The 26,875-nt window shown below is 40.3% G+C and overlaps 1 protein-coding gene across 8 annotated transcripts; it reads left to right on the plus strand.

Annotated features, from left to right (window-relative positions):
* The first annotated feature begins 3,685 nt into the window (after positions 1 to 3,685).
* LOC113531294 (UDP-glucuronosyltransferase 2B15) lies at positions 3,686 to 26,783 on the plus strand. Of its 8 annotated transcripts, XM_053230364.1 has the most exons (7): positions 18,411 to 19,625; positions 21,936 to 22,425; positions 24,630 to 24,778; positions 25,191 to 25,322; positions 25,633 to 25,720; positions 25,795 to 26,014; positions 26,229 to 26,783. In XM_053230364.1, the coding sequence occupies exons 1-7, from the start codon at positions 19,383 to 19,385 to the stop codon at positions 26,509 to 26,511; spliced, it is 1,605 nt and encodes a 534-aa protein (XP_053086339.1). In that variant the 5' UTR covers positions 18,411 to 19,382; the 3' UTR covers positions 26,512 to 26,783. The 8 variants fall into 8 exon arrangements, with proteins under 8 accessions (XP_034156814.2, XP_026777714.3, XP_026777716.3 ...); XM_034300923.2 differs by lacking the exons at positions 18,411 to 19,625; positions 21,936 to 22,425 and adding an exon at positions 3,686 to 4,600; XM_026921913.3 differs by lacking the exons at positions 18,411 to 19,625; positions 21,936 to 22,425 and adding an exon at positions 8,171 to 9,007.
* Positions 26,784 to 26,875: the final 92 nt, after the last annotated feature.

The following is a 26,875-nucleotide window of genomic DNA, read 5'->3' on the forward strand; positions in this document are numbered from 1 at the left end:
TCTGTGGGCAGCTGCCAACACCTGCCTCTTATGTTCCATCGGTCAGCCTGGGCTACACGAATCAGATGGATTTCCCACAGAGAGTGAAAAACATACTGTTTAATCTCTTCCAGGATCTTCTGTTCATGTTTCTGACAGCAACAAAGTGGGATCCATTGTATACAGAGCTCATGGGTAAGTGAAGAAACCAGTATCCCTTTGTGTCAATTTATGATTATTTTCAAATAGTTTTAAGAAGGCTGAGCAAATTCATCAAAGTGAAATGAGTTCCTGAAAGTGCTTTTGTACTCACAGCAAAAATTTCTTTGCACCAATTCTAGCCTCTCACTTTGCTTTAAGTGCCATTCTTGGTAACTGCACAGGTTTGTAAAGGTCCTTAAGGACAAGTATATGTTTTCAGAAAACCTACATCAACATGAAGAATTGTAAATGAGAAGGTAAGGGGGTTTTATTGTAGTCTGTAATATTGTGTAGTGTGAATAATGTTCAGCATTCTGATTTGATTTTACACAGCATAATCCCATTCAAATATAACATAGTCTCTACTCTAGTTACACAGTGGACTGGGTGTAGCTTTTTTTTCACACTGTAATTAATCTTCTTGTTATTCGATTAATACAGTCCCTAGTTGTCGCAGTGGGGATGTCGTCTAGTCCAGCGGTGGAAAAACAGCAAGGCAGACGATAAAGAAATGCTGGCAAATGCAGGGGGGGGGGAAAGCAGGCTAAATGTAATATTTCAATGATTTGGAGACAGTCATTGAACCAAACCAGTGGTGGCTCGACCATAGGGGCAGGTGGTGCAGAACCCCACCATTTATATCAGCTGTTCAACAAATATAAATTACATTGAGGTACTAATTACTTACCCCGAGTGACAAACAATTTTAAAAATGTTTCTATTTGACAGGTATAAGCCGATGTTCCATTGATTTGCTCACCTTTCTAGATGTTCTGCAATCATGGGGCAGCGTGTTCACAGCTCCATTTAGCTTCTGTAGAGTTATTATGCACCTAGTGGTCAAAAAGAGTAACTGCAACAAGCACTAATAGAGGCCTATTGGGGCAAGAATCATGCTGCCTCATGCTCACTCTAGTGGAACAGCAGTGAACAGACAGTTAATGACAGGGTTGCCAGATTGGGCTAGTTTAAAAAATTTTTTTTGCACCTGCCAGGATCTTATTTTAATGCAAACAATTGGAAATAAATCTAATAAACGTATGCAAGACAGTGTGTAAGTGCAGACAGTGTGTCTACGATGTCCTGAACCATTTCTATTGTAAGGTATATTTCAAAGATTGAGAGAGGGAAAGAGGGATTATAGACCAGATAAAGTCCGTACATCAGAAATGCGTGTGAAATACTTGTTTCCCCACACAAAGGCTGAGCAAAATATGTCCCTTTTTTCAATGTCCAAATTTTTTGGATGACTTTTGGGTTGTTTGTTTGGGCTGGAATTTCTGCTGTAACCTCTAAACGTTGGTTAATGATATTATCTTGAGCACAGTTGAACAAAGATATGTTTGCTCAAAATAAGCTGCTAGAGCTGCATCAAAGACTGGGTTGCATTGCAAAAGGTTTGCATTGTGCCCAGCATTACTGCTTTAAATAAACAAATGATAATTCAGAGTAATAATCAAATTAAGTGTAATGTTGGCAATAAAGTGTGTGAACATTTTACTGTGCACCTCAGGCTTTTATTTCAAGTTTAACACGGATGGGAAAATTAAATGTGTATGTTAATGTGTAATGTGAAATGTTAGTCAAAGTACAAAAATGTCACTGTCAATGTTAAAGCAATGTGATTAGCAGACAGTATACTGAATCTAATTTTGAACTGAAAATGTATTAAATTTGACACTTGTTACTTTATGAAAACATACTGTAGATATACCTATATATTATTATACATGAAATGAATAATAATTATATATACATACTATGTGAGGGGCCCGTGAGGATCAGCCAGAATATGCTAAAACACTTCAGAAATGCTTTTAGTGAAAATTCTGCTGATATACTAGCTGAGAGAGCAGGGTCACTCAACTTACCATCAGAGTGTAATGCCTGACTGTGTTGTGCTTAACAGATCTTATTAGTTAAGAAATAAATAATCCATTATTTTCTATTGTAAGAAAATTCTATTCTGTTTTAAGTGAAAATCTTCTTTCTTCATCCACCCTAATTTGAAATTTGATAAGCCAATGATGAATAATTAATATGCAAATTAGCCTGTGACATCATCTAGCTACTTTCCTCTGAAAAGAGTCGGCATCACTGGTGACAGCGCCGCCTAGAGTACAGGCTCACATTACGTGCAAGTATGAGTTTAAGGATTAAAAATCGCATCCACTAGATGGCACTTCAGAGCCAAAACATCCCTGTCCATCTGGTTTCCAACTGAACTGTAATGTTTGCTCCCCTCTCCGCTCTGCTCACATGCTCTGATCAGGAGAGGGGTATAAAAGAATTTCCAGAACATTAGATAAACCATGGAACACCATCAAGGCCATCATCAACAAGTGGAGAAAATGGAGCACCACAGTGACCAAGAACAGGGCATCCCTCCAAAATTTACAAAAGGGCAAGACAAAACCTTACCAGGGAGGCTGCAAGAGACCTACAGCAACATTAAAGGAGCTGCAGGAATATCTGACGAGTACTGATTACTCTTGCATGTGACAACAATCTCTCATATTCTTCACATGTCTGGGCTATGGGGTAGGGTGGCTAGCCCTTTCTCACAAAAAAAAAAACTAAAAAGCTCAACTAAATCACCCCAAACCATGTGGCAAAATGTGTTATGGTCTGAAGAGACCAATTCCAAAAGTTATAATAATTCCATAGTTCCAAAAGGTATGTTTGGTGCCAAAAAAAAAAAAAAAAAGCACATCACCAAAAGTACACCATCCCCACAGTGAAGCATGGTGGTGGCAGCATCATGCTTTAGAGCTGCTTTTCTTCAGCCAGAACTGGGGCTTTTTTCAAGGTGGAGGGAATCATTAATACCTACAAATATCTGTCAGTCTTAGTGCAAAACCTTCAGGTGTCTGCTAGAAAGCTGAAGATGAAAAGGAATTTCACCTTTCAGCATGACAGTGACCCAAAACATACATCCAAATCAACAAAGGAATGGCTTAACCAAAAGAAGATCAATGTTTTTGAATGACCTAGCCAAAGCCCAGACCTGAGTCCAGCTAAAAATCTGTGGGGTGACCTGAAGCAGGCTGTGCACAGGAGATGCCCTTACAATTTGAAGGCTCTAGAATGTTTCTGCAAGAAAGAGTGGGAAAATATTGCCAAGTCAAGATGTACCATGCTGATAGACTCTTACCCAAACAGACTGAGTGGTGGAATAAAATCAAAGGGTGCTTCAACTGAGTATTAGTTCAGGGGTGTAGGTTATTATTTTTTATTTTTATCTTTTTTCTCTGAAATGTGTCAGTTTGGTTTTCTGTGGCATTACAGATTGTGCTTTTTGTACAGATTGTAATTTGTACAGATTGTACAGACATACAGATTGTAATTTTTACCTTTAAGACGGAAATGTTCTGATATGATTTATCTTTGTTTCGATTTTTACATCACAAATACCTTTGTGAAAGGTGTGTCTACCTTTTATACCCATTGGATAAACCAGCCTTCAGCACTGTGAGCCCGTGCGTGCTGTGCATAACGTGGGTGGTTTCTACGCTTTGCTGTGATTCGTAGACAGTGTGGAAGTGCTGAGTAGTGAACCATTTCAGTACTATTTTTTGGCAAGTTGCTCACTGGCTGACTGAAACGAGGCAGTGGGCCGTGTTTGAGTTTGGCAGAAGTGCTCTGAAGTTTGGTGTGTGAGGTAAGATACCTGATTTTGCAGCCATCATGAGTGCATGTGAGAGAGCTGCTCTCTGTCTTTTCCTCCTGCTCAGTCTGAGCCAGACGCCACTGTGTGTGACAGCAGGGAAGATTCTCGTCTGGCCTGCGGATTTTAGCCACTGGCTCAACATTAATGTCATCATAGATGAACTCATAGCGAGAGGACACAGTGTGACAGTAGTTACCCACAGTGCTACACCATCTGTAAGGACAGATCAGTCTCCAGGCTACAACGTGGAGATCATACAGGTGCCCTACACCAAACAAGACATTTTTAATAATTTGGACCTAATGTTCAAGTATTGGGTAAATGAAGTGCCAAATGACAACATGATTCAGGTCTTTCTAAAGATAAAGGAGGTCCTTGACAAAACCATAGAGCAGAATCAGGTAATGTGCAGGGAGCTTTTTGCACGGGAAGATCTGCTGGAGAAGTGGAGAAAGGAACAGTTTGACGTTCTTCTGACAGACCCCATGTATATGTGCAGGGCACTTCTAGCTCTGAAACTGAACCTGCCGTTTATCGTCAGTCTGAGATTCAGTTTTGGGAGTTCTATGGAGCGACTCTGTGGGCAGCTGCCAACACCTGCCTCTTATGTTCCATCGGTCAGCCTGGGCTACACGAATCAGATGGATTTCCCACAGAGAGTGAAAAACATACTGTTTAATCTCTTCCAGGATCTTCTGTTCATGTTTCTGACAGCAACAAAGTGGGATCCATTGTATACAGAGCTCATGGGTAAGTGAAGAAACCAGTATCCCTTTGTGTCAATTTATGATTATTTTCAAATAGTTTTAAGAAGGCTGAGCAAATTCATCAAAGTGAAATGAGTTCCTGAAAGTGCTTTTGTACTCACAGCAAAAATTTCTTTGCACCAATTCTAGCCTCTCACTTTGCTTTAAGTGCCATTCTTGGTAACTGCACAGGTTTGTAAAGGTCCTTAAGGACAAGTATATGTTTTCAGAAAACCTACATCAACATGAAGAATTGTAAATGAGAAGGTAAGGGGGTTTTATTGTAGTCTGTAATACTGTGTAGTGTGAATAATGTTCAGCATTCTGATTTGATTTGATTTTACACAGCATAATCCCATTCAAATATAACATAGTCTCTACTCTAGTTACACAGTGGACTGGGTGTAGCTTTTTTTTCACACCGTAATTGATCTTCTTGTTATTCGATTAATACAGTCCCTAGTTGTCGCAGTGGGGACAGCAAGGCAGACGATAAAGAAATGCAGGCAAATGCAGGGGGGGAAAAGCAGGCTAAATGTAATATTTCAATGATTTGGAGACAGTCATTGAACCAAACCAGTGGTGGCTCGACCATAGGGGCAGGTGGTGCAGAACCCCACCATTTATATCAGCTGTTCAACAAATATAAATTACATTGAGGTACTAATTACTTACCCGGAGTGACAAACAATTTTAAAAATGTTTCTATTTGACAGGTATAAGCCGATGTTCCATTGATTTGCTCACCTTTCTAGATGTTCTGCAATCATGGGGCAGCGTGTTCACAGCTCCATTTAGCTTCTGTAGAGTTGTTATGCACCTAGTGGTCAAAAAGAGTAACTGCAACAAGCACTAATAGAGGCCTATTGGGGCAAGAATCATGCTGCCTCATGCTCACTCTAGTGGAACAGCAGTAAACAGACAGTTAATGACAGGGTTGCCAGATTGGGCTAGTTTAAAAAATTTTTTTGCACCTGCCAGGATCTTATTTTAATGCAAACAATTGGAAATAAATCTAATAAACGTATGCAAGACAGTGTGTAAGTGCAGACAGTGTGTCTACGATGTCCTGAACCATTTCTATTGTAAGGTATATTTCAAAGATTGAGAGAGGGAAAGAGGGATTATAGACCAGATAAAGTCCGTACATCAGAAATGCGTGTGAAATACTTGTTTCCCCACACAAAGGCTGAGCAAAATATGTCCCTTTTTTCAATGTCCAAATTTTTTGGATGACTTTTGGGTTGTTTGTTTGGGCTGGAATTTCTGCTGTAACCTCTAAACGTTGGTTAATGATATTATCTTGAGCACAGTTGAACAAAGATATGTTTGCTCAAAATAAGCTGCTAGAGCTGCATCAAAGACTGGGTTGCATTGCAAAAGGTTTGCATTGTGCCCAGCATTACTGCTTTAAATAAACAAATGATAATTCAGAGTAATAATCAAATTAAGTGTAATGTTGGCAATAAAGTGTGTGAACATTTTACTGTGCACCTCAGGCTTTTATTTCAAGTTTAACATGGATGGGAAAATTAAATGTGTATGTTAATGTGTAATGTGAAATGTTAGTCAAAGTACAAAAATGTCACTGTCAATGTTAAAGCAATGTGATTAGCAGACAGTATACTGAATCTAATTTTGAACTGAAAATGTATTAAATTTGACACTTGTTACTTTATGAAAACATACTGTAGATATACCTATATATTATTATACATGAAATGAATAATAATTATATATACATACTATGTGAGGGGCCCGTGAGGATCAGCCAGAATATGCTAAAACACTTCAGAAATGCTTTTAGTGAAAATTCTGCTGATATACTAGCTGAGAGAGCAGGGTCACTCAACTTACCATCAGAGTGTAATGCCTGACTGTGTTGTGCTTAACAGATCTTATTAGTTAAGAAATAAATAATCCATTATTTTCTATTGTAAGAAAATTCTATTCTGTTTTAAGTGAAAATCTTCTTTCTTCATGCACCCTAATTTGAAATTTGCTAAGCCAATGATGAATAATTAATATGCAAATTAGCCTGTGACATCATCTAGCTACTTTCCTCTGAAGAGTCGGCATCACTGGTGACAGCGCCTCCTAGAGTACAGGCTCACATTACATGCGAGTATAAGTTTAAGGATTAAAAATGGCATCCACTAGATGGCACTTCAGAGCCAAAACATCCCTGTCCATCTGGTTTCCAACTGAACTGTAATGTTTGCTCCCCTCTCCGCTCTGCTCACATGCTCTGATCAGGAGAGGGGTATAAAAGAATTTCCAGAACATTAGATAAACCATGGAACACCATCAAGGCCATCATCAACAAGTGGAGAAAATGGAGCACCACAGTGACCAAGAACAGGGCATCCCTCCAAAATTTACAAAAGGGCAAGACAAAAACTTACCAGGGAGGCTGCAAGAGACCTACAGCAACATTAAAGGAGCTGCAGGAATATCTGACGAGTACTGATTACTCTCTGCATGTGACAACAATCTCTCATATTCTTCACATGTCTGGGCTATGGGGTAGGGTGGCTAGACAGAAGCCCTTTCTCACAAAAAAAAAACTAAAAAGCTCAACTAAATCACCCCAAACCATGTGGCAAAATGTGTTATGGTCTGATGAGACCAATTCCAAAGGTTATAATAATTCCATAATTCCAAAAGGTATGTTTGGTGCCAAAAAAAAAAAAAAAAAGCACATCACCAAAAGAACACCATCCCCACAGTGAAGCATGGTGGTGGCAGCAACATGCTTTAGAGCTGCTTTTCTTCAGCCAGAACTGGGGCTTTTTTCAAGGTGGAGGGAATCATTAATACCTACAAATATCAGTCAATTTTAGTGCAAAACCTTCAGGTGTCTGCTAGAAAGCTGAAGATGAAAAGGAATTTCACCTTTCAGCATGACAGTGACCCAAAACATACATCCAAATCAACAAAGGAATGGCTTAACCAAAAGAAGATCAATGTTTTTGAATGACCTAGCCAAAGCCCAGACCTGAGTCCAGCTAAAAATCTGTGGGGTGACCTGAAGCAGGCTGTGCACAGGAGATGCCCTTACAATTTGAAGGATCTAGAATGTTTCTGCAAGAAAGAGTGGGAAAATATTGCCAAGTCAAGATGTACCATGCTGATAGACTCTTACCCAAACAGACTGAGTGGTGGAATAAAATCAAAGGGTGCTTCAACTGAGTATTAGTTCAGGGGTGTAGGTTATTATTTTTTATTTTTATCTTTTTTCTCTGAAATGTGTCAGTTTGGTTTTCTGTGGCATTACAGATTGTGCTTTTTGTACAGATTGTAATTTGTACAGATTGTACAGACGTACAGATTGTAATTTTTACCTTTAAGACGGAAATGTTCTGATATGATTTATCTTTGTTTCGATTTTTACATCACAAATACCTTTGTGAGAGGTGTGTCTACCTTTTATACCCATTGGATAAACCAGCCTTCAGCACTGTGAGCCCGTGCGTGCTGTGCATAACGTGGGTGGTTTCTACGCTTTGCTGTGATTCGTAGACAGTGTGGAAGTGTTGAGTAGTGAACCATTTCAGTACTATTTTTTGGCAAGTTGCTCACTGGCTGACTGAAACGAGGCAGTGGGCCGTGTTTGAGTTTGGCAGAAGTGCTCTGAAGTTTGGTGTGTGAGGTAAGATACCTGATTTTGCAGCCATCATGAGTGCATGTGAGAGAGCTGCTCTCTGTCTTTTCCTTCTGCTCAGTCTGAGCCAGACTCCACTGTGTGTGACAGCAGGGAAGATTCTCGTCTGGCCTGCGGATTTTAGCCACTGGCTCAACATTAATGTCATCATAGATGAACTCATAGCGAGAGGACACAGTGTGACAGTAGTTACCCACAGTGCTACACCATCTGTAAGGACAGATCAGTCTCCAGGCTACAACGTGGAGATCATACAGGTGCCCTACACCAAACAAGACATTTTTAATAATTTGGACCTAATGTTCAAGTATTGGGTAAATGAAGTGCCAAATGACAACATGATTCAGGTCTTTCTAAAGATAAAGGAGGTCCTTGACAAAACCATAGAGCAGAATCAGGTAATGTGCAGGGAGCTTTTTGCACGGGAAGATCTGCTGGAGAAGTGGAGAAAGGAACAGTTTGATGTTCTTCTGACAGACCCCATGTATATGTGCAGGGCACTTCTAGCTCTGAAACTGAACCTGCCGTTTATCGTCAGTCTGAGATTCAGTTTTGGGAGTTCTATGGAGCGACTCTGTGGGCAGCTGCCAACACCTGCCTCTTATGTTCCATCGGTCAGCCTGGGCTACACGAATCAGATGGATTTCCCACAGAGAGTGAAAAACATACTGTTTAATCTCTTTCAGGATCTTCTGTTCATGTTTCTGACTGCAACAAAGTGGGATCCATTGTATACAGAGCTCATGGGTAAGTGAAGAAACCAGTATCCCTTTGTGTCAATTTATGATCATTTTCAATGAGGCTGAGTAAATTCATCAAAGTGAAATGAGTTCCTGAAAGTGCTTTTGTACTCACAGCAAAAATTTCTTTGCACCAATTCTAGCCTCTCACTTTGCTTTAAGTGCCATTCTTGGTAACTGCACAGGTTTGTAAAGGTCCTACATCAACATGAAGAATTGTAAATGAGAAGGTAAGGGGGTTTTATTGTAGCCTGTAATATTGTGTAGTGTGAATAATGTTCAGCATTCTGATTTGATTTTACACAGCATAATCCCATTCAAATATAACATAGTCTCTACTCTAGTTACACAGTGGACTGGGTGTAGCATAATTATTTTTCCCCCACAGTAATTGATTTTCATGTTGTTAGTGATGAAGGTGTAGGTCATGTTGCTTGACACCACTCATCATAAATTAAATTTAAAACATTAGATGTTTTAAAAATGTCTCCCATTTTCGAAGATATCCTTTATGAGGTGCCTGTTATTTAAGCAATAAAATACCCAGGGCATGCCATTATAAGAAAATGATCCAAGACAGGATGGTGTGGTGCTGCCCAACCTAAAGCACCCACTTGAGTTGATTAATTTCATTAAAAAAACATGTCTTGCATAAAAACATCTTAATGACAAATCGCAAAGTCTCTTTACTGCTTTTCTGACTGTTACGAAGCACTGACACGGGAGACTCCTTACATAAATGTTAAATAAACTAAAAATTTACAGATAAAACACTGCATCATATCAATGATTACATTTTACAAAAGACATTTTTTAATCTGTTTTTGTGGCGTGTCTGAAATGCAAGTGCTTAAAGTGTATGTTTTTACTATACGGTAGAAATAATAACATCGTAGAGCAAGAACATTAATATAAACCTAATATAATATAAACATTAATATAAACCTGGAGGCTGCTGTCATAGAAAATGAATCAACACCTATTGACCAGTCCCATAAGATGCACTTAATACAGACAACTTAGAACCCTTCAGAGATGGTGCAAATTGGCCTGGTTTGTAAATGATGCCAGTCTGGGTTTTTCTGTTAAACAGTCACCACTGTGGTTGTACAGTGACTGTTTAATAGGACGGGTTAGTGAGTGAACTCTTAAACTTGTCATGCATCACTCTACTGTGTGGGTTCAAGGAGGTCTGCTAGTTCAGAGTCCAATGGAAGAACGGTAAGACTGTCACATTTTTCAATCTTAAATCTGGGCACTGTGCTGGAATAATCCTGTTGAAATTTATAACATATAAATTTTTTTTTTTGATGTGCTGATGCAAGCAAATGGTTAAGTATTTGGGCTTCAAAGTTCCAAAATCCAAAAAGGTTTCAGGTTAACCAGTCAGAAAAAATGAGTTTTACATCATTCAATCCAATGTGTCATATTTCACCGAAGCACCTTTCGTATCTACAAAAACTGAGATGTTATTAACAAACTTGTTTTGACATTTTTTTTGTTTTTTGTTTTTCTTTCTAGTTTCTGGCAGTGTAAATAGCTAAACTATATTTTTGTGAGTGGCTTACAAAATCTCTTGGTGTTCTGGTCATAGCAAAGACTTTCAACACAGTAGATTAAGAGACTATTATGCTTATATGCTAATGACTGGATTACTGTTATACAAGGTATAACTAAGAGTTATTTCTACCTACAAGCTACTCTGAACAACTATTTTATTAAATTAAGTGTGTATAACTAATGTGGATTGGGAAATGTTAATGTGTTAAGGAAGCACATCCCTCCTCACCAGGTGACAGTGTTCAGTGTATATCCAGCCCCTAGTTGGGGATAAAGTTCAATGTACCATGGTCCTTATTTGCTCTTTATAGTGGATTGCGTGCTTCTGTAAGGCATATTTATTGATTTCTGGTGTCTGGAGCCATTTAGTCTGTATCTCTACCTCTGACGGGGAGTGTGTGCACGGAGAACCCTGATCATCCTGCTGTCATGAGTGCGTGCGAGAGAGCTGCTCTTTGCTTTCTCCTCCTGCTTAGTCTGAACCAGACTCTGCTGTACGTAACAGCAGGGAAGATCCTCATCTGGCCAGTAGAATTCAGCCACTGGCTTAATGTCCAAGTCGTCGTAGACGAGCTTATAGCAAGAGGACATGATGTGACCATCATTACCCACAGTGCTACACCATCTGTAAATACAGATCAGTCTCGGGGCTACAATGTGGAGATCATACAGGTGCCGCACACAAAGCAGGATGTCATTAACATGTTGGATGAATTTACGAAGTACTGGATGTATGACGTGCAACATGGCAACATGATCCAGACTTCTCTGAAGATCAAGGAGATCCTTGACATGAGCACAGAGCAGAATCACGCAATATGCAGGGAGCTTTTTGCGCGTGAAGATCTGCTGGAGAAGTGGAGAAAGGAACAGTTTGACGTTCTTCTGACAGATCCCATGTATATGTGTGGCGACCTCCTGGCTCTGAAACTGAACCTGCCGTTTATCATCAGTCTGAGATTCAGTTTTGGGAGTTCTATAGAGCGACTCTGTGGGCAGCTGCCAACACCATCTTCTTATGTTCCAGCGGTCAGCTTCAGCTACACAGATAAGATGGATTTCCCACAGAGAGTGAAAAACATACTGTTTAATCTCTTCCAGGATATTTTGTTAATGCTTGTGACTACAGTAAAGTGGGATCCTTTGTATACAGAGCTCATGGGTAAGTGAAGATACCAGTATCCCTTATCAAGTGTGACATTTCACCTTCAAAGTTTCTACTTTTAAAACTTTTAATTGATGTTTCTCATCATCTTGAGCATTAAATGACAAATGACATCAAATAGTTCAGTCCAAGAGGAGAATGCAATCCCATAAAAGTTCATCTTGAAGTCTCTAGATTAAAAAAATAAAATAAAATCTCCTATTTTGGAGCCACCTTTTTGTGGTGTCTCTTATGTAAGTAACAAAGCACTTGGGGAATGCTATTACAGGAAAACAATCAAAAAGGGAGTGATGTTTATGTTTATGTGGATTTATCTGCCATTCAAGTGCCTGTCTAAGTTGTTGCTATAGAAACAAAAACATACAAGAATAAGTGCATTAATACAAACCTTGCAACCAGAACTACTGTAAGAGGTGCTGTTATGGAAAATTAATCAGCACCTTCTGAACAATCAGTGCTACAACACCACTACAGAATCTTACAGAGCATGCTCCTGAAGCAGGGACTGGCCATGGGGCGCTTTACAGCCAAAAACATTGCTCATTATGCGGTGACTGCGTCCGATAAGTGACTCCTGCAGACAAGTGTTACAGTGATACTGCCAGACCCCAACCTCTTCAGGACTCAAAGCCTTTTCGATAAACCATCCACCAGTCTGTTGTTGCTAGAATTGCTGGTGTGGAAATGAAGAGAATTGCAAAATTTAAAAGAGAATTGCAAAATTTCCATAAGATAACTAAAAACACTTCAGAAATTGCACAAATTGGCCTGGTTCGTAATTGACCCAAAAAGTTGGTTTGGGTTGTTCTGTTAAACAGTCACCACTGTGGTTATACTGTAGTGATTATTTAACAGGACGGTGAGTGAACTCTTAAACTTGTCTATTGCTCTACTGTCTGGGTTCAAGGAGGTCTGCTAGTTCAGAGTCCAAAAAGCAGAACAATAAGACTGTCACATTTTAAAACCTTAAAGTGTGCTGAAATAATCCTGTTCTGGTTAGCCACTCATGCAGTGCTAAAACTGTTGGTGCTGAAGGAATCCAGTCCAATGTATCATATGTCACCCAAGAACTTTTTTATGTACAACAACTGAGGCATTGTTAACAAACTTGTTTTAGTGTTTTTTTTTTCTAGCAGTGTAAATGAGTGGGTTACAAAATTTCTTGGTTTTCTGGTCATAGCATAGCAAGACTTTCAGCACAGCAGATATGAGACTATAACACTCATATGCTAATGATTAGAATAATGTTATACAAGGTACTTGGATTTAGTTCTAATAGACAGTTGTTTATCCTGATCTAGAGTAGCTTGTAAGTAGAAATGACCATGTACTATAACTAATGTGGATTGGAAAATAATGTTATGGTGACTGGAACCTGTGGGATTGTTGATGATAAAGTTCAATGTACCAATGTATGGCTTAGTTTCTAATTGATGACGATTACTTACTTACTTGTCATTTGTTGCCCTACCATCTGGAGATTGTGAGTTTGAATGCCAGTGATGCCACAGACATCTGTGGCTGGGGTCAGTGGTGTGAAATTGGCCGTGCTGTCTGGGTGGGAGGGATGGCATACTCTGTCTCCCCTGTCAGTCACACTAGCTAATCATGGGCATGTGTGAGCTCATGTATGCTGAGGAGGGCAGATAGCATTTTCTTCGGAGTCAGTTATGCTGCCCCGTGATGCAGTATGAGCAGCCATTTGAAAAGATGTGGCTGGCTGGCTTCTCATGACATGGAAGGGCATGTGTTAGGCTTCCAAACTGGTGAGAAAATGTGAAAAAAAAAAAATAAAATTGTCATCTGTTGTCTACTGCGTTCAAAAAGGTCTGATAGTTGAGAGTTTGAAAATCATAAAATTATAAATTGTGCCCTAGAACTACTTTCCAGTTAGCCACTTACATAGTAGTAACACTGTTGAGTCATTGTTTAGTCCAATGTATTCTATATAGAATAGAATAGAATAGAATCCCTTTATTATCATTTCACATAGTACAACGAAATTTAAAAAGTCATCTCCTCTGTGGTCTAAGGTAACAGAATAAAACAGAATAAAACAACAAACAACAAACAACTCAATAGTAATAAATAAATAAGATGAAACGACAAGAAGACATTGTTTTGCACAGTCCCAGCATCAAGTGTTTAGTTCTCTTACGGCACTTGGGTAGAAACTGTTTAGAAGTCTGGAGGTGCGGGCCTTAATAGACCTGTAGAGCTTCCCAGAAGGAAGCCATGTGAACAGGCTGTTGCTTGGGTGAGAGCAGTCCTGTATGATGTTGGTGGCTCTGCTTCGGCATCTGGCTCTGTATATGTCAGTCAGTGAGGGAAGCTGTGTCCTTATAATGTCCTGTGCTGACTTAATGACTCTCTCCAGAGCCTTCTTGTCAGTCGTGGTGCAGCTTTCAAACCACACCAGGATGTCATGGGTGATGATGCTTTCCACCGAACATTTATAAAGACAACAACAGATCCTGGGTCTTGGTCTGGATTCACTCTTTTCAATGACCTCAAAAAGTACAGTCGCTGCTGTGCCTTTTTCACAAGGGCAGTGGTGTTGTTATGCCATGTGAGGTCCTGAGAAATGTACGTTCCCAGGAAATTGAAATCACTGACCCTCTCCACCCTGTCTCCTTTGATATAAAGAGGAGCAGGTTCCTCCCTCTTCCTTCGTTTTGGAAAGGTTAAGTGCCAAGTTGTTGTCTGAGCACCATGCAGTGAGTTTTTGGATTTCATCTCTGTAGGCCGACTCATTGTTGTTGCTGATCAGACCCAAAACATTTGTGTCATCTGCAAACTTAATAATGTTGTTGCTGTTGTGAGTTGGTGTACAGTCATGGGTGTATAAGGTGAACAGCAGAGGACTCAACACACAGCCCTGGGGGGCCCCAGTGCTGAGGATCAGGACCCCAGCCTGACTAACTGTGGACGGTCTGTTAAGAAGTCCTTGATCCACAGACATGTGTGTTGGCCAACACCCAGACTGCGAAGTTTAGACACCATTCTGCTGGGGATGATGGTATTGAATGCAGAACTGAAATCCACATATGAGCAGGGTTGTTCCAGATGTGTTAACACAGTGTGAAGCGCTGTGTCGATGGCATCTCCCATTGACCTGTTGGCTGTATATGCAAACTGGTGGTGGTTCAGATTGGGAGGGAGGGAGGATTTAATGTGCTTTAATACCAGCCATTCGAAGCACTTCATCACAATGGAGGTGAGAGCCACCGGTCTATAGTCATTATGGTTGCTGACAGATGTTTTCTTAGGGACCGGCACAGTGGTGGCAGATTTGAAGCATGTGGGGACAGTGCAGGTGGACAGTGAGAGGTTGAAGATGGCAGTAAAAACCTCAGTCAGCTGGAATACCGTTGGGACCGGCAGCTTTCATGGGGTTCATTCCACGGAGCACTCTCCTGACCTCCTCCGTACTCACGGTGAGTGTCAGGTCGTTGGGGGATGGTGGGGGTGTGACCCCAGACTCTGCCTCAGACACCTCAAAACATGCAAAAAAGTGGTTGAGCTCCTCTGCCAGGTTACTGCTGGTGCTGGTGGGTGGATCTTTGGAGCCCTTGAAGTTTGTGAGGTGCTGGATACCCTGCCATACGTGCCGTGGGTCCCCCCATTGAAGTGTCCCTCGATCTTTCTCCTGTATGCTGCTTTTGCCTCCTTTATACCTCTCTTTAGGTTGGATCTGGCAACTCTGTGTTTCCATTCCTAAAGGCTGAATCGCGGTCCCTCAGTAGCTGTTTGACATCCCTGGTCATCCACAGTTTGCTGTTTTGATAGCATCCGATCTGTCTCTCAACAGTGACATTATCAATACAGTTCTGAATGTAAAACAAAACAGTGGATGTAAAGTCTGCTAGGTCCTGCTGTGCAAACAGGTCCCCGTTGGTGCGCTCGAAGCAGTCCTGTAGTTGTGAGATTGCATCCTCCGGCCAGATCTTTATGCTTATCATTCTAGGCATGCTTTAATTAATGAGAGGTCTGTATGCTGGAGTGAGGAAGAGGGACAGATGGTCAGACTAGCCTAGATGAGGTCGGGTGGAAACTTTATATCCATCCTTGATGTCACTGTATACGTGGCCTGTCATGACAAAAACACTTCAATTCAAAATAAGAAAAAAGACTTCCAAAGACAAGGGGTTCTGGATGCAAAAAATCAATAGACTTTATTGAATCAAACGACAAAGCCAAGATCTGATTTACATAGTCGTGGCTCATGCTTTTACACAGTTCTAAAACAATGATCTCATTAGATGGAGTTTTCTCTTTTCTTCTTTTAATCACACACCTGCCTCTTGCCACAATTATTTCACTGTCCCTTTATCTTAGTTTTAACCGTGGTCAGAGGTCAGTCAAGTTATTTTTTAAAAAAAAAATTAGCCTTCAAACATTAGCCTTCATTACACCACCTGCAAGGTCACGCCAGTTTGTTTTCTTCGATTCACATACAAAGAAATATCCTTGTAAACATCATATGCATAAAGTCACTCTCTAAATGTACTAAATCTCTTATATTTGATTATACTTGCCTATTATTTTTAATTAAGAATGATCAGAAATGACACAGTGTAGTGTATGAGTAAAACTCTGAAAGTTAGGTACTTGCTTGAATACATGAGGTGATTTAAGGTCATGGTTTAACACAAGATCACATTACAATACTGTTGCATAGATACTGATTGACATAATACTGATTTCATATACTGATTGACAAATAATATTGACAAAGATAGCAGAAAAATTCTTCCATAGGTCCAGCATGTTGTGACCTCTCGTTGAACATGTAACATGCTGATAGAACTTAGGGAGGACAGTCTTTAGATTTGTGTGGTTGAAGTCTCCAGCCACGACAAAAATCCCATCTGGATGAATGGACTGCAGTTTACTGATGGCAATTTGCAGGATGTTCATTGCCACGGTAGCATTACCACTAGGTGGAATGTACACAGCCATGACGATAACAACAGTGAATTCATGAGGCAGGTAGAAAGGCCGGCATCTCAGTGTGACAAACTCTAGGTCTGGTGAGCAATGTCTTTCAGTCACTGAAGCGTTTGTACACCACTTGTTGGAGTAGACGCACAACCCCCATCCTCTGCTCTTACAGGAGTCACCGTTCCTGTCAGCTCTGCTGGTGCAGGTGCTCTGTGCGACCTGCTAGCATGTAGGGGTGTAAATCGGATAGTTCATCACGATACGATACGATATCGATTTTCTCCGCCAGCGATACGATATTTGCCAATACCTCAACAATTTCTGCGATACGATTATGATTCGATTCGATTAATTTATTGATATTTTGATATTATGTGCCTAGTTTACACAAGCAGTCACATTTTTAATAACTCACAAATGCAACCAAAATATATAACATGAACATTTAATTAAACTCTTTGAAAACTGCACACTCTCTATCCCAATTGGGACATTTACAACAACAAACTAACAAAAGAAATTACACATTTTTTTTTTTTTTTAATGGGGGGAAAAATGAAGTCACATGAAATCAATCAAGCTTATGATGGCAACAGTCAAAGTCTTCCAGTCTTTTGTGCCACAATGTGCAATAGTGCAAATCACTGAGGTACTCTAGTTGTAGAAAAAAAATTTACTTAAATAAAAAATAAAAAAAAATAGATTGTCAAAATAAAGGTACCGCATATCGATATTTTACGCGTCGCATCGATGCATCGTATCGTTAGAAATTTAATCGATGCATCGATCCATATCGATGTATTGTTACACCCCTACTAGCAGGGCCTAAAATTAACACTCGCCAAGCGCCAAATGCAAATGTAACAGGGTCAGTCGCCAGTTGGCGGGTAAAACTTTTACGAATTATAACAATGCAATGTAGTGAGAACAACAGCCAGTTTTTAAAGAGATTTGCTGTTTCTGATGTATAATCTTTTCCGAAGACGAGATCATCGTGATTGGTTAGCTGCCTTGTCATAGCTGTCCTGTCAAGAGCGAATCAAATAATAGAATACAAACGGGCTGATAAGGTCAGAGCAGTGATTGGCTAGCTTAATAACTTTTACCTCAGAAAATATTGCTGCTTTATTTAACTTTTCCTTTCTTTATTCAACGTCACCCGAGAATGTGGCGACACATACCTGGGGTTACGCTGCCAAAATGGAAACATGACGAGCAAACATCAGAAAGCCATGACGGTTCTCGGCGTTTTAGCGAGAGATGGCGTTTCACTGACAATGCATCAAAGAGAGACTGGCTTGTATTTGATACCACGACTAACACGATGGCCTGCTCCGTTTGCCAAAAACATGCAAAGGTCCTGGTGCCACAAACACTGCGTTGCACAGGCCACGTCTTTACCTGCCTTGTCAACTCCGACAGTCAAGGCTCTGACCACACTTCAGGAGCAAACAGCCACAGAGATGAAGAATATGGTTCATGGGAGGATGAGGGGTTAATGGGAATGTGTGTGAAAAAGAGAGGAGGCTGATTTGATTGTCTGGCTTTCAGTCAGTGAAATGAATTGATTCATTATTCAAAGAAACTGAAAAAATAAAAAGTTAATAAATCAATAAATCAGTTTGTTGTTGTTGTTCTTCTTGAAAGTAAAGCAAGGACAAATTAAAAACATTTTAAATATGTTTAGTCATTGTAGTAATAACTGTCTGTTTTTGCAAAAAGAGTTTCACGTGACCGGCCATTGGCAGGTGTGGCAAAAAGTTAGTTTCAGGCCCAGCCTACTAGCGTGATAGCCTCATCCGGTATCCTCTCATGCTGCCACGTCTCTGTTATCGCCATAATCGAGCAGTCCTGCGCTGATCATCGTCAGCTCATCCATCTTGCTGTTGAGCGATCTGGTGTTGGTTAGGAAGATGCTGGGTAGCGCGGGCCTGTGTGAGGCTCTCCTTAGCCGGGTCTGAGTCCCCGCTCTGCAGCCGCGCTTCTGGCGTCGGTCCCTGCGCCGCCTCCTGCGTCTTCCGTCCGGTACAGTGACCCACGGAGACCCCGCTGGTCGCACGATCTCCGGCGGAATATACTCGTCGTGAAAGGTCCTGGTGCGATTTAATTCACCACACAACGACCCAATCCTTAGTAGGTCTTGCCGTTTGTATGTCGAGGCGCTTGTCGGCAAAAAAGACAAACAACAACAAATAAAAACAAAAACAAACAGCCACCTCGAGGAGAGCAAAGCCGTTTGTGCACGTGCGCCGCCACCCTATGCCACCCAAGCACCTTCTGTATCTACAACAACTGAGATATTGAGACAATGAACCTGTTTTGGCCATGTCTAAGCTTGTGAGTTGGTTACAAAATCTCTTGGGGAAAGAAAAAATTAGGATGTACTGTGGCGTGTAAGAGGTTTTCAACCCAGTGGATGAAGAGACTATTATACTCATATGCTAATAGCTGGATTAATGCTATACAAGGTGCATCTAGCATAACTGCAGTTAATTCCAAAACACAGTTGATCCACATTGGCCAATAATGTGTTAGGTTCATAAGAAGCTGTGGGATTGTGTGAGGAGGCATCACCCTCCTCACCAAACCATATTTTTCAGTGTGTATCCAGCTCCTAACTGGGACTAAAGGTCAATGTACTGTACTTTTATTGCCCTTTATAGTGGATTGTTATTGTGGTGCATTCTGTGTGTGAGCTGAGAAGCCTACAGTCATGAGTGCGTGCGAGAGAGCTGCTCTTTGCTTTCTTCTCCTGCTCGGTCTGAGCCAGACTCCACTGTATGTGACCGCAGGGAAGATCCTCATCTGGCCAGGAGAATTCAGCCACTGGCTCAACGTTAAAGTCATCATAGATGAGCTTATAGCAAGAGGACATGATGTGACCATCATTACCCACAGTGCTACACCATCTGTAAATACAGATCAGTCTCGGGGCTACAGTGTGGAGATCATACAGGTGCCGCACACAAAGCAGGATGTCATTAACATGTTGGATGAATTTACGAAGTACTGGATGTATGATGTGCAACATGGCAACATGATCCAGACTTCTCTGAAGATCAAGGAGATCCTTGACACGAGCACAGAGAAGAATCAGGCACTATGCAGAGAGCTTTTTGCACGTGAAGATCTGCTGGAGAAGTGGAGAAAGGAACAGTTTGACATTCTTCTGACAGATCCCGTGAATATGTGTGGCGAACTCCTGGCTCTAAAACTGAACCTGCCGTTTATCATCAGTCTGAGGTACAGTATTGGGAGTACCTTGGAGCGACTCTGTGGGCAGCTGCCAACACCACCTTCTTATGTTCCAGTGGTCAGCCTGGGCTACACAGATAAGATGGATTTCCCACAGAGAGTGAAAAACATACTAGTTAGTCTCTTTCAGGATTTTCTGTTTACATTTCTGACAGCGTCAAAGTGGGATCCTTTATATTCAGAGCTCATGGGTAAGTGAAGATACCAGGGCCATTTTATGGTTTTTTTTTTTTTTTTTGTAAACATTTATTCAGTATAAGACAGAATACAAACCCATAAAAGTTATTTTGTACAAATTCATGAAAGCAAAATGATTTCCTGAAAGTGCTTTTGTACTCACAGTGAAACTTCTCGCACCAATCCTAGCCACTCACTTCAGTGCCTTCAGTTCTTCGTAACTGCACAGACTTGTTAAGGTTCTTGAGGACAAGTATACATTTTCAGAAAACTTAAAATCAGAATCAAGAATTGTAAATGAGAAGGTAAGGTAGGATGTAGCCTGTAATACCGTGTAGTGTGGATAATGTTCAGCATTCTGATTTATGCAGCGTAATATGCTTTCATGCATTTATCCTACACTACTGATAATTCAAATATAACATGGTTTTCACTGGATGCGAGAAAAAATGCATTTAAAGCCAGTCATGTGGTGTTCAAAGGCATCCGTTATGTGGTGTCCATTATGCAATAAAACATTTGGAGTGTGCTGTTATAGAAAAATAACCAGTGACAGGGTTGTGTAATGCAACCTGCCGTGAAGCAACATTACTGTTACCATTACCAAATTTAGTTGGTTATTTTGTTATAACAGCATGTCTCTAATTGTTTTATTCCTCTTATATCACAGCAGTTTGCCTGTAATTACAGTTTTGAATTTATTAATGATAAGCTCTTTAACCATCTTTAGTTACTTTTAATGTGGTGGAACGTCCACAAGACAAGTTAGTTCCTGTTATCACTTACGTTATAGTAGCTATGAACAGTAGTTCCCTCACCAGCCTCTCTTTTTCAGTCTTGAATTTGATATGACAAAAAAATGCCAGAAAGTAGAAACTTGTGTCCTGAAGACTTTCCTGTCATGGAAAACTTATTGACTTTTACAAAGTGCTGAAACTGGAGACTCCTGTATAAATGTTACATAAAAGTCTCCTTACAGAAAACTTCACCATATCAGTGATTATACGTTTTTCTTTGTTAAACTGATTAAAACTTGTTGTTATTTATTATTAGGTATAGATTTTCTGGAGAATGCAACATTTTTTGCGAATGAGTTGTTACTGTAGAAACGATAACACAGCAAGCATGTTGCTATAACCCACTGATTTGAATTACAGCTGCACTATTGCCAGACTTGCTGTTAAAAAATTAAACAACATCTGTTAGAAAATTAATCAACACCTTCTGACCATTCAGAATTGAAAATTTAACACCACTGTGGTGTAACCACACGTGATGTCTATTGTCAGTAAGCAAGGTTAGCTAAACCTTTTGGATGAAAATGTAACTAATCCATTCACAGAGATTAATTCAAGATTTTCATAATTGCATTAATAATTGATTTTCAACCCCGCCCATAAAGCCAGAGGATTCTAGTTATGTCGCGATGATGCAGCAGGAAATAGGGGTCAAAGTTTGCGCTGCAACTGTGGTGGATTGTGCAACTTTGGAGGGTTTTCTTCTTTTTTTTTTTAGTTCTTTTACTGAACCATTAGTCACATGGTTCCTCTGATATTTGCTGTGTAAGCTGAGATTCCGGCATTCTGATTCTCGAGCCATTATGAGTGCATGTGCGAGAGCTGCTCTCTGCCTTCTTTTCATGCTTGGTCTGAGCCAGTGTGTGACAGCAGGGAAGATTCTCGTCTGGCCTGCAGACTTTAGCCACTGGCTCAACCTTAAAGCCATCCTAGACAAGCTCATAGAGAGAGGACACAATATAACAGTTGTTACCCACAGTGCTACACCATCTGTAAAGGCAGATCAGTCTCCGGGCTACAATGTGGAGTTCATAGAGGTGCCCTATACTAAACAGGAACTCGTTGATACTTTGGACAAATTGTTAAAGTACTTGGTGTATGACCTGCCGAATGACAACCTGATCCAGGCTTTTCTAAATATTAAGGAGCTGATTGACCTGCGCACAGAGCAGAATCAGGTAATATGCGGGGAGCTTTTTGCACGTGAAGATCTGCTGGAAAAGTGGAGAAAGGAACAGTTTGATGTTCTTCTGACAGACCCTCTGTATATGTGTGGGGAACTCCTGGCTCTGAAACTGAACCTGCCGTTTATTATCAGTCTGAGGTTTAGCATTGGGAGCGTTATGGAGCGACTCTGTGGGCAGCTCCCAGCACCACCATCCTATGTCCCAGCGATTGGCCTGAGCTACACAGATCACATGGATTTTCCACAGAGAGTGAAAAACGTTTTGTTTATTCTCTCTCAGGACATACTGTTTAAACTTCTGGTCATGGTGAAATGGGACCACATCTATACCGAATTCCTAGGTAAATGAAATGCTTCTGTTTATTACAAAAAAATTTAGGTTCCAGGTTTAGAAAATGAATGCAAGCTCTTTTTGAAGAAAAAAACAAACACAAAAAAAGACAGCTCGATTGTCATCATCAGCACAAGATCTTTGTGTAAACCACCAAATTGCAAAACAAAAGAATGCAGCAAGCACATTACCAAAAAAAAAAAAAAAAAAAAAAACACCTTTATATTACACAGTTATGGTTAATAATCTCAAAGTCTAGTTCCTGGCCTTGGTAATAAATTTGGTGTGAAAACAGGAGTTTTGAAAATCTAATCCCAGAGCAGTCTGGCATTGTATGAAAGAAATTCAGTCAGGTGATCTCTTTGCCTTGGCGTCTTTCCAGCGACAACCCTGAAAAGCCTGTGTTAAAGTGTAGTGAACTGTAGTGACCTTTGTTCTAAAGCATGTTCTTTACTGCCTGTTTTGAAGGGGTCAGGTAGCTCTGCTAAGGTTACAGCTACACTGGGCTGGGTGAGGCTAAAGACTGCAAGCTGGTTGTCTAACCTGTTAGTCGTCATTTCATTTGATACAATGATGAAGGACAGGTCTTGTACCTTGATAATTTTGCTGCTGAGCTTGTCTGAAATAGCTCTCAGTGGCAACGTACTAGTGCTTCCTGGTGAATACAGTCACTGGCACAATATGCGGGTAATTGTTGAGGAGCTCCTGGACCGGAACCACAGCGTAACTGTTCTCACACACTCTGCCTCACCTACAGCAAAACAGACCGAAAAGGACCGGTTCAGCTTGATGCCTTTTCAAGTCAATTTAGATCAAGAGGAGGCAGACAGCATTTCACAAAACCTTATCAATCTCTGGATGGATCAAAACTCCACCAGCTTCCAGAAGCTGGCCTCGTTTTGGAATGTGATGTCTGGGATGTTGCATTATATACAGGTTGTGTGTGACGGAATGTTCAAGAGAGACCTTGTGACTTTGCTGAAGGAGTCACACTTTGACGTGCTTCTTTATGACCCCATGATGCCATGTGCGGACTTGCTGGCGGAAGTTCTTGAGTTGCCCATCGTGATGTCTATCCGGCTGACTTTTGCTAATACTCTCGAGCGACTCTGTGGGCAGATGCCTGCTCCACCATCTTATGTACCAGCAGCTGGTGCTCAAGGGCATCTCACTGATCACATGGACTTTACAGAGCGATTAGAGAACATGCTACTATACATAGGACATACGGCAATGATCAGACTTTATACAATGGTAACCCATGATAAATATTTCACCAAAATCACTGGTAAGGTGAAATATAGCTGTTTTTTATTTATTCCAACTACTCACATTTCCTACAATATTTCTGCTCTGAAATGTATGGAGAAACCTCTCAAAGAAATGTATACAAAAGCATGATAATTCTCAATGAAGAGTGAAAATGAAGTGAACAGACACGAGGCTCAAAGAAATCCCATGAATTTGTTGGGGGTTATTTACACTGTACATTGTAGGGGTTTTACAACTACTAATTGTTAGTAGTCAACCAGTAATTTAGAAAAGTAATCAATTAGCCGATTAGTTGTCTTTACCATAATTAAAGCAAAAAATGTTTTAGGACTGCTATTTTAGGCTGTTTTATTTGTGCAGCAAAGAATGTGTCAAGCTGCACTGCAATGAACAGCCATACACAGGCCACAAATTAAATTTTCAGCTTCGCAAAAGTATACTTTTGCACAGTGCTTTTCACAGTGCAGTTGGATTGTGAAGTGCAGTCTGCCCCAGCACTAGGATTTTATTAAAAATTTTATTTAGATTTAAAGGACAATAAATATAACTGCAGGGATGGGGAAAAAAAAGTGGGAGTGATACACACATCTTGCACACACCTCTCCACTTCACACAAGGTGATGTCAAAGTGTTAATGGTCCATTAAAGCAAAAGAATAAAAAAAATATATATATATATATATATATATATATATATATATATATATACACCCAATATAGGCTTTTGCTTTTGACTGTAGAATTGGCTTCATCTAGTCTGAAATATTTTCAGACCAACAAAGTACATTTATCCTGCTTTCTTTACCACCTGCCTGTATCTTCTTACCGTCTTTGCCACTGTTTTTTTTCCACAGCCCCGACTAGTCGTCATCCCCACAGCGGGGGGTTCCCCACATAATCATTGATACAAAAATGTTGCCATCTTTGCTCCTGTACTTCACAGGCAAACCCACAACACTGTGTGAAACTATGGGCAAAGCTGACATCTGGTTAATCCGAACTTATTGGGATTTTGAATATCCAAGGCCACTCTTGCCAAACTTCAAATTTGTGGGTGGATTACACTGCAAGCCAGCAAAACCTTTACCAAAAGTAAGCTCTCTCTTTGAAGCATATAAAATGGCTTAATCACCTGACCTTTATTACAGATCTTTGAGAGATTATAAAACTTTTACTACATGGTTAGCGTGCATAGATTGTGTACTGTAGAATGGGTGAAAGGGCTGTAGTATGGACTGTGGACATTCTTTAGGTCCATATAAAATAATACTTTAGAAATATCTTATATTTCTATCCAAATATCTATCCCAAAATCCAAATCATCTGTAAAATAAAATGCAAAACCATGACATCCATTGTGAACAATATATTCAAAGATGCAAGGCTGAAGAGCCATGAGCTATATAATTTCTACTGTAGCTGTGAAAATCAGCCAGTTGATGGACAGGATTGTACAACCAACATGCATCCGTCTCATTACCAACTTTGCTTTTTGGTTTTGTAGGAGATGGAGGACTTCGTCCAGAGCTCAGGAGATGACGGTATTGTAGTGTTTTCACTGGGATCCATGATCAGGAACCTCTCCAATGAGAGAGCAAACACCATCGCGTCAGCGCTTGGCCAGATTCCCCAAAAGGTCTTAGTTTACACATTTAGCAATGCACTTCTTGATATATCGTTGACAATCTAATTTATGAGCCAAAAGACACCTACAGCACTGTCTCATAGAGTTTCTCGTTGGAGTGTTTCATTGATTCTGAATGTTTTGAGGGTGGCCCTTTAGTGTTGCAGGTAGTGATGATACTTCACAGCTCCTGGGATTCCACTGGGTTCTCCGGATTCCTTCCACCTCCCATAAAAATGTCAATAGCTTCTCTAAATTTCCAATAGGTGTTGACCTAGACCAGGATGTGATTCCTTAAACCTGAATCCTCTGTGTATTTTAGGTCTTGTGGCGATACAAAGGCGAGAAGCCAGAAACTCTTGCTCCTAATACAAGAATCTATGAGTGGATTCCCCAGAATGATTTACTAGGTAAGGAACATTTCCATTGTAGTTATACTATCGCATTCTGTTGAAGTAAATACACTAATGGTTTGTATCAACAGGACATCCTAAAACCAAGGCCTTCATCACCCATGGTGGGACCAATGGAATATATGAAGCTATTTATCATGGAGTTCCCATGGTGGGCCTGCCGCTGTTTGCTGATCAGCCTGATAATATAAATCATATGAAAACCAAAGGGGCTGCTGTTATGCTTGACTTTAACAAAATGGAGACCAAGGACTTGAAGCAGGCTATCAGTGATGTCATTAACAATCCATCGTGAGTTGATATTGTGATTTCCATAAGAGTTGGCTCACACCTTCACCTGTATACACCACTTACACTAATGTCATGCTAATAAATAAATTCATCATTTTATTTTATGTTGCCAAACTTGAAGATACTCTAAGAGCAAGTGTCTCAATCATTCAATCTTCTCTCAGCCTTTACACATCCTAAAAAGATTTCTTGTTATTCTTGTTTCTTTCCACAGCTACAAGGAGAGCATGATGAGGCTATCCCGAATCCACCATGATCAACCGATGAAGCCGCTAGACCAGGCCGTCTACTGGATCGAGTTCGTGATGCGCAATAAGGGGGCCAAGCACCTGAGGGTGGAAGCCCATAACCTCACGTGGTATCAGTACCACTGCTTGGACGTGGCCGCCTTTTTGCTTTCTATAATTGCACTAGTCGTGTTCATCTTTGTGAAAACATGCAGTTGGCTCTTCCGTAAATGTTTCAGAAAGACCCCAGCGAAGAGCAAGAAAGAGTGAAGCATGTGTATATGAATGTATTAATAATTACTGTGATATTTTGACAGAAATTTTAGAAATAAAACACTCTGTGTTAAATGTACATTGTACATTCCATAGGTTTTCCTGTTTATACAGTATAGTATGTCCAGGTTTACTTTTAACTGATTCCAACACTATTGAGAACAAAGCAATTAAACAGAGATTTCTATCTCTATCATTTATAGTGCGGTTTTGTTCTGTAAATAAAGATTAAAATAAAGATTTTTATCTTAATTACCGATACAGTAAAATTGTCTACTCCCTTTTTTAATCAATCAAACAGAAATGATCAAATTACTAATTGTGTCTTTTCATCACCCCAACTGCCCCCACTTGATAACTT

This window comes from Pangasianodon hypophthalmus, chromosome 27, assembly GCF_027358585.1.
Source record: "Pangasianodon hypophthalmus isolate fPanHyp1 chromosome 27, fPanHyp1.pri, whole genome shotgun sequence".
Classification (NCBI taxonomy): domain Eukaryota; kingdom Metazoa; phylum Chordata; class Actinopteri; order Siluriformes; family Pangasiidae; genus Pangasianodon; species Pangasianodon hypophthalmus.

What these genes read in the sequence shown, in the direction of transcription:
- LOC113531294 (XM_034300923.2), top strand. Translation starts at nt 3,868, where the DNA reads ATGAGTGCATGTGAGAGAGCTGCTCTCTGTCTTTTCCTCCTGCTCAGT. An exon ending in ATTGTATACAGAGCTCATGG is followed by an intron (nt 4,601 to 24,629) that starts GTAAGTGAAGAA and finishes TGTACTTCACAG; the next exon opens with GCAAACCCACAACACTGTGT. An exon ending in GATGTCATTAACAATCCATC is followed by an intron (nt 26,015 to 26,228) that starts GTGAGTTGATAT and finishes TTCTTTCCACAG; the next exon opens with CTACAAGGAGAGCATGATGA.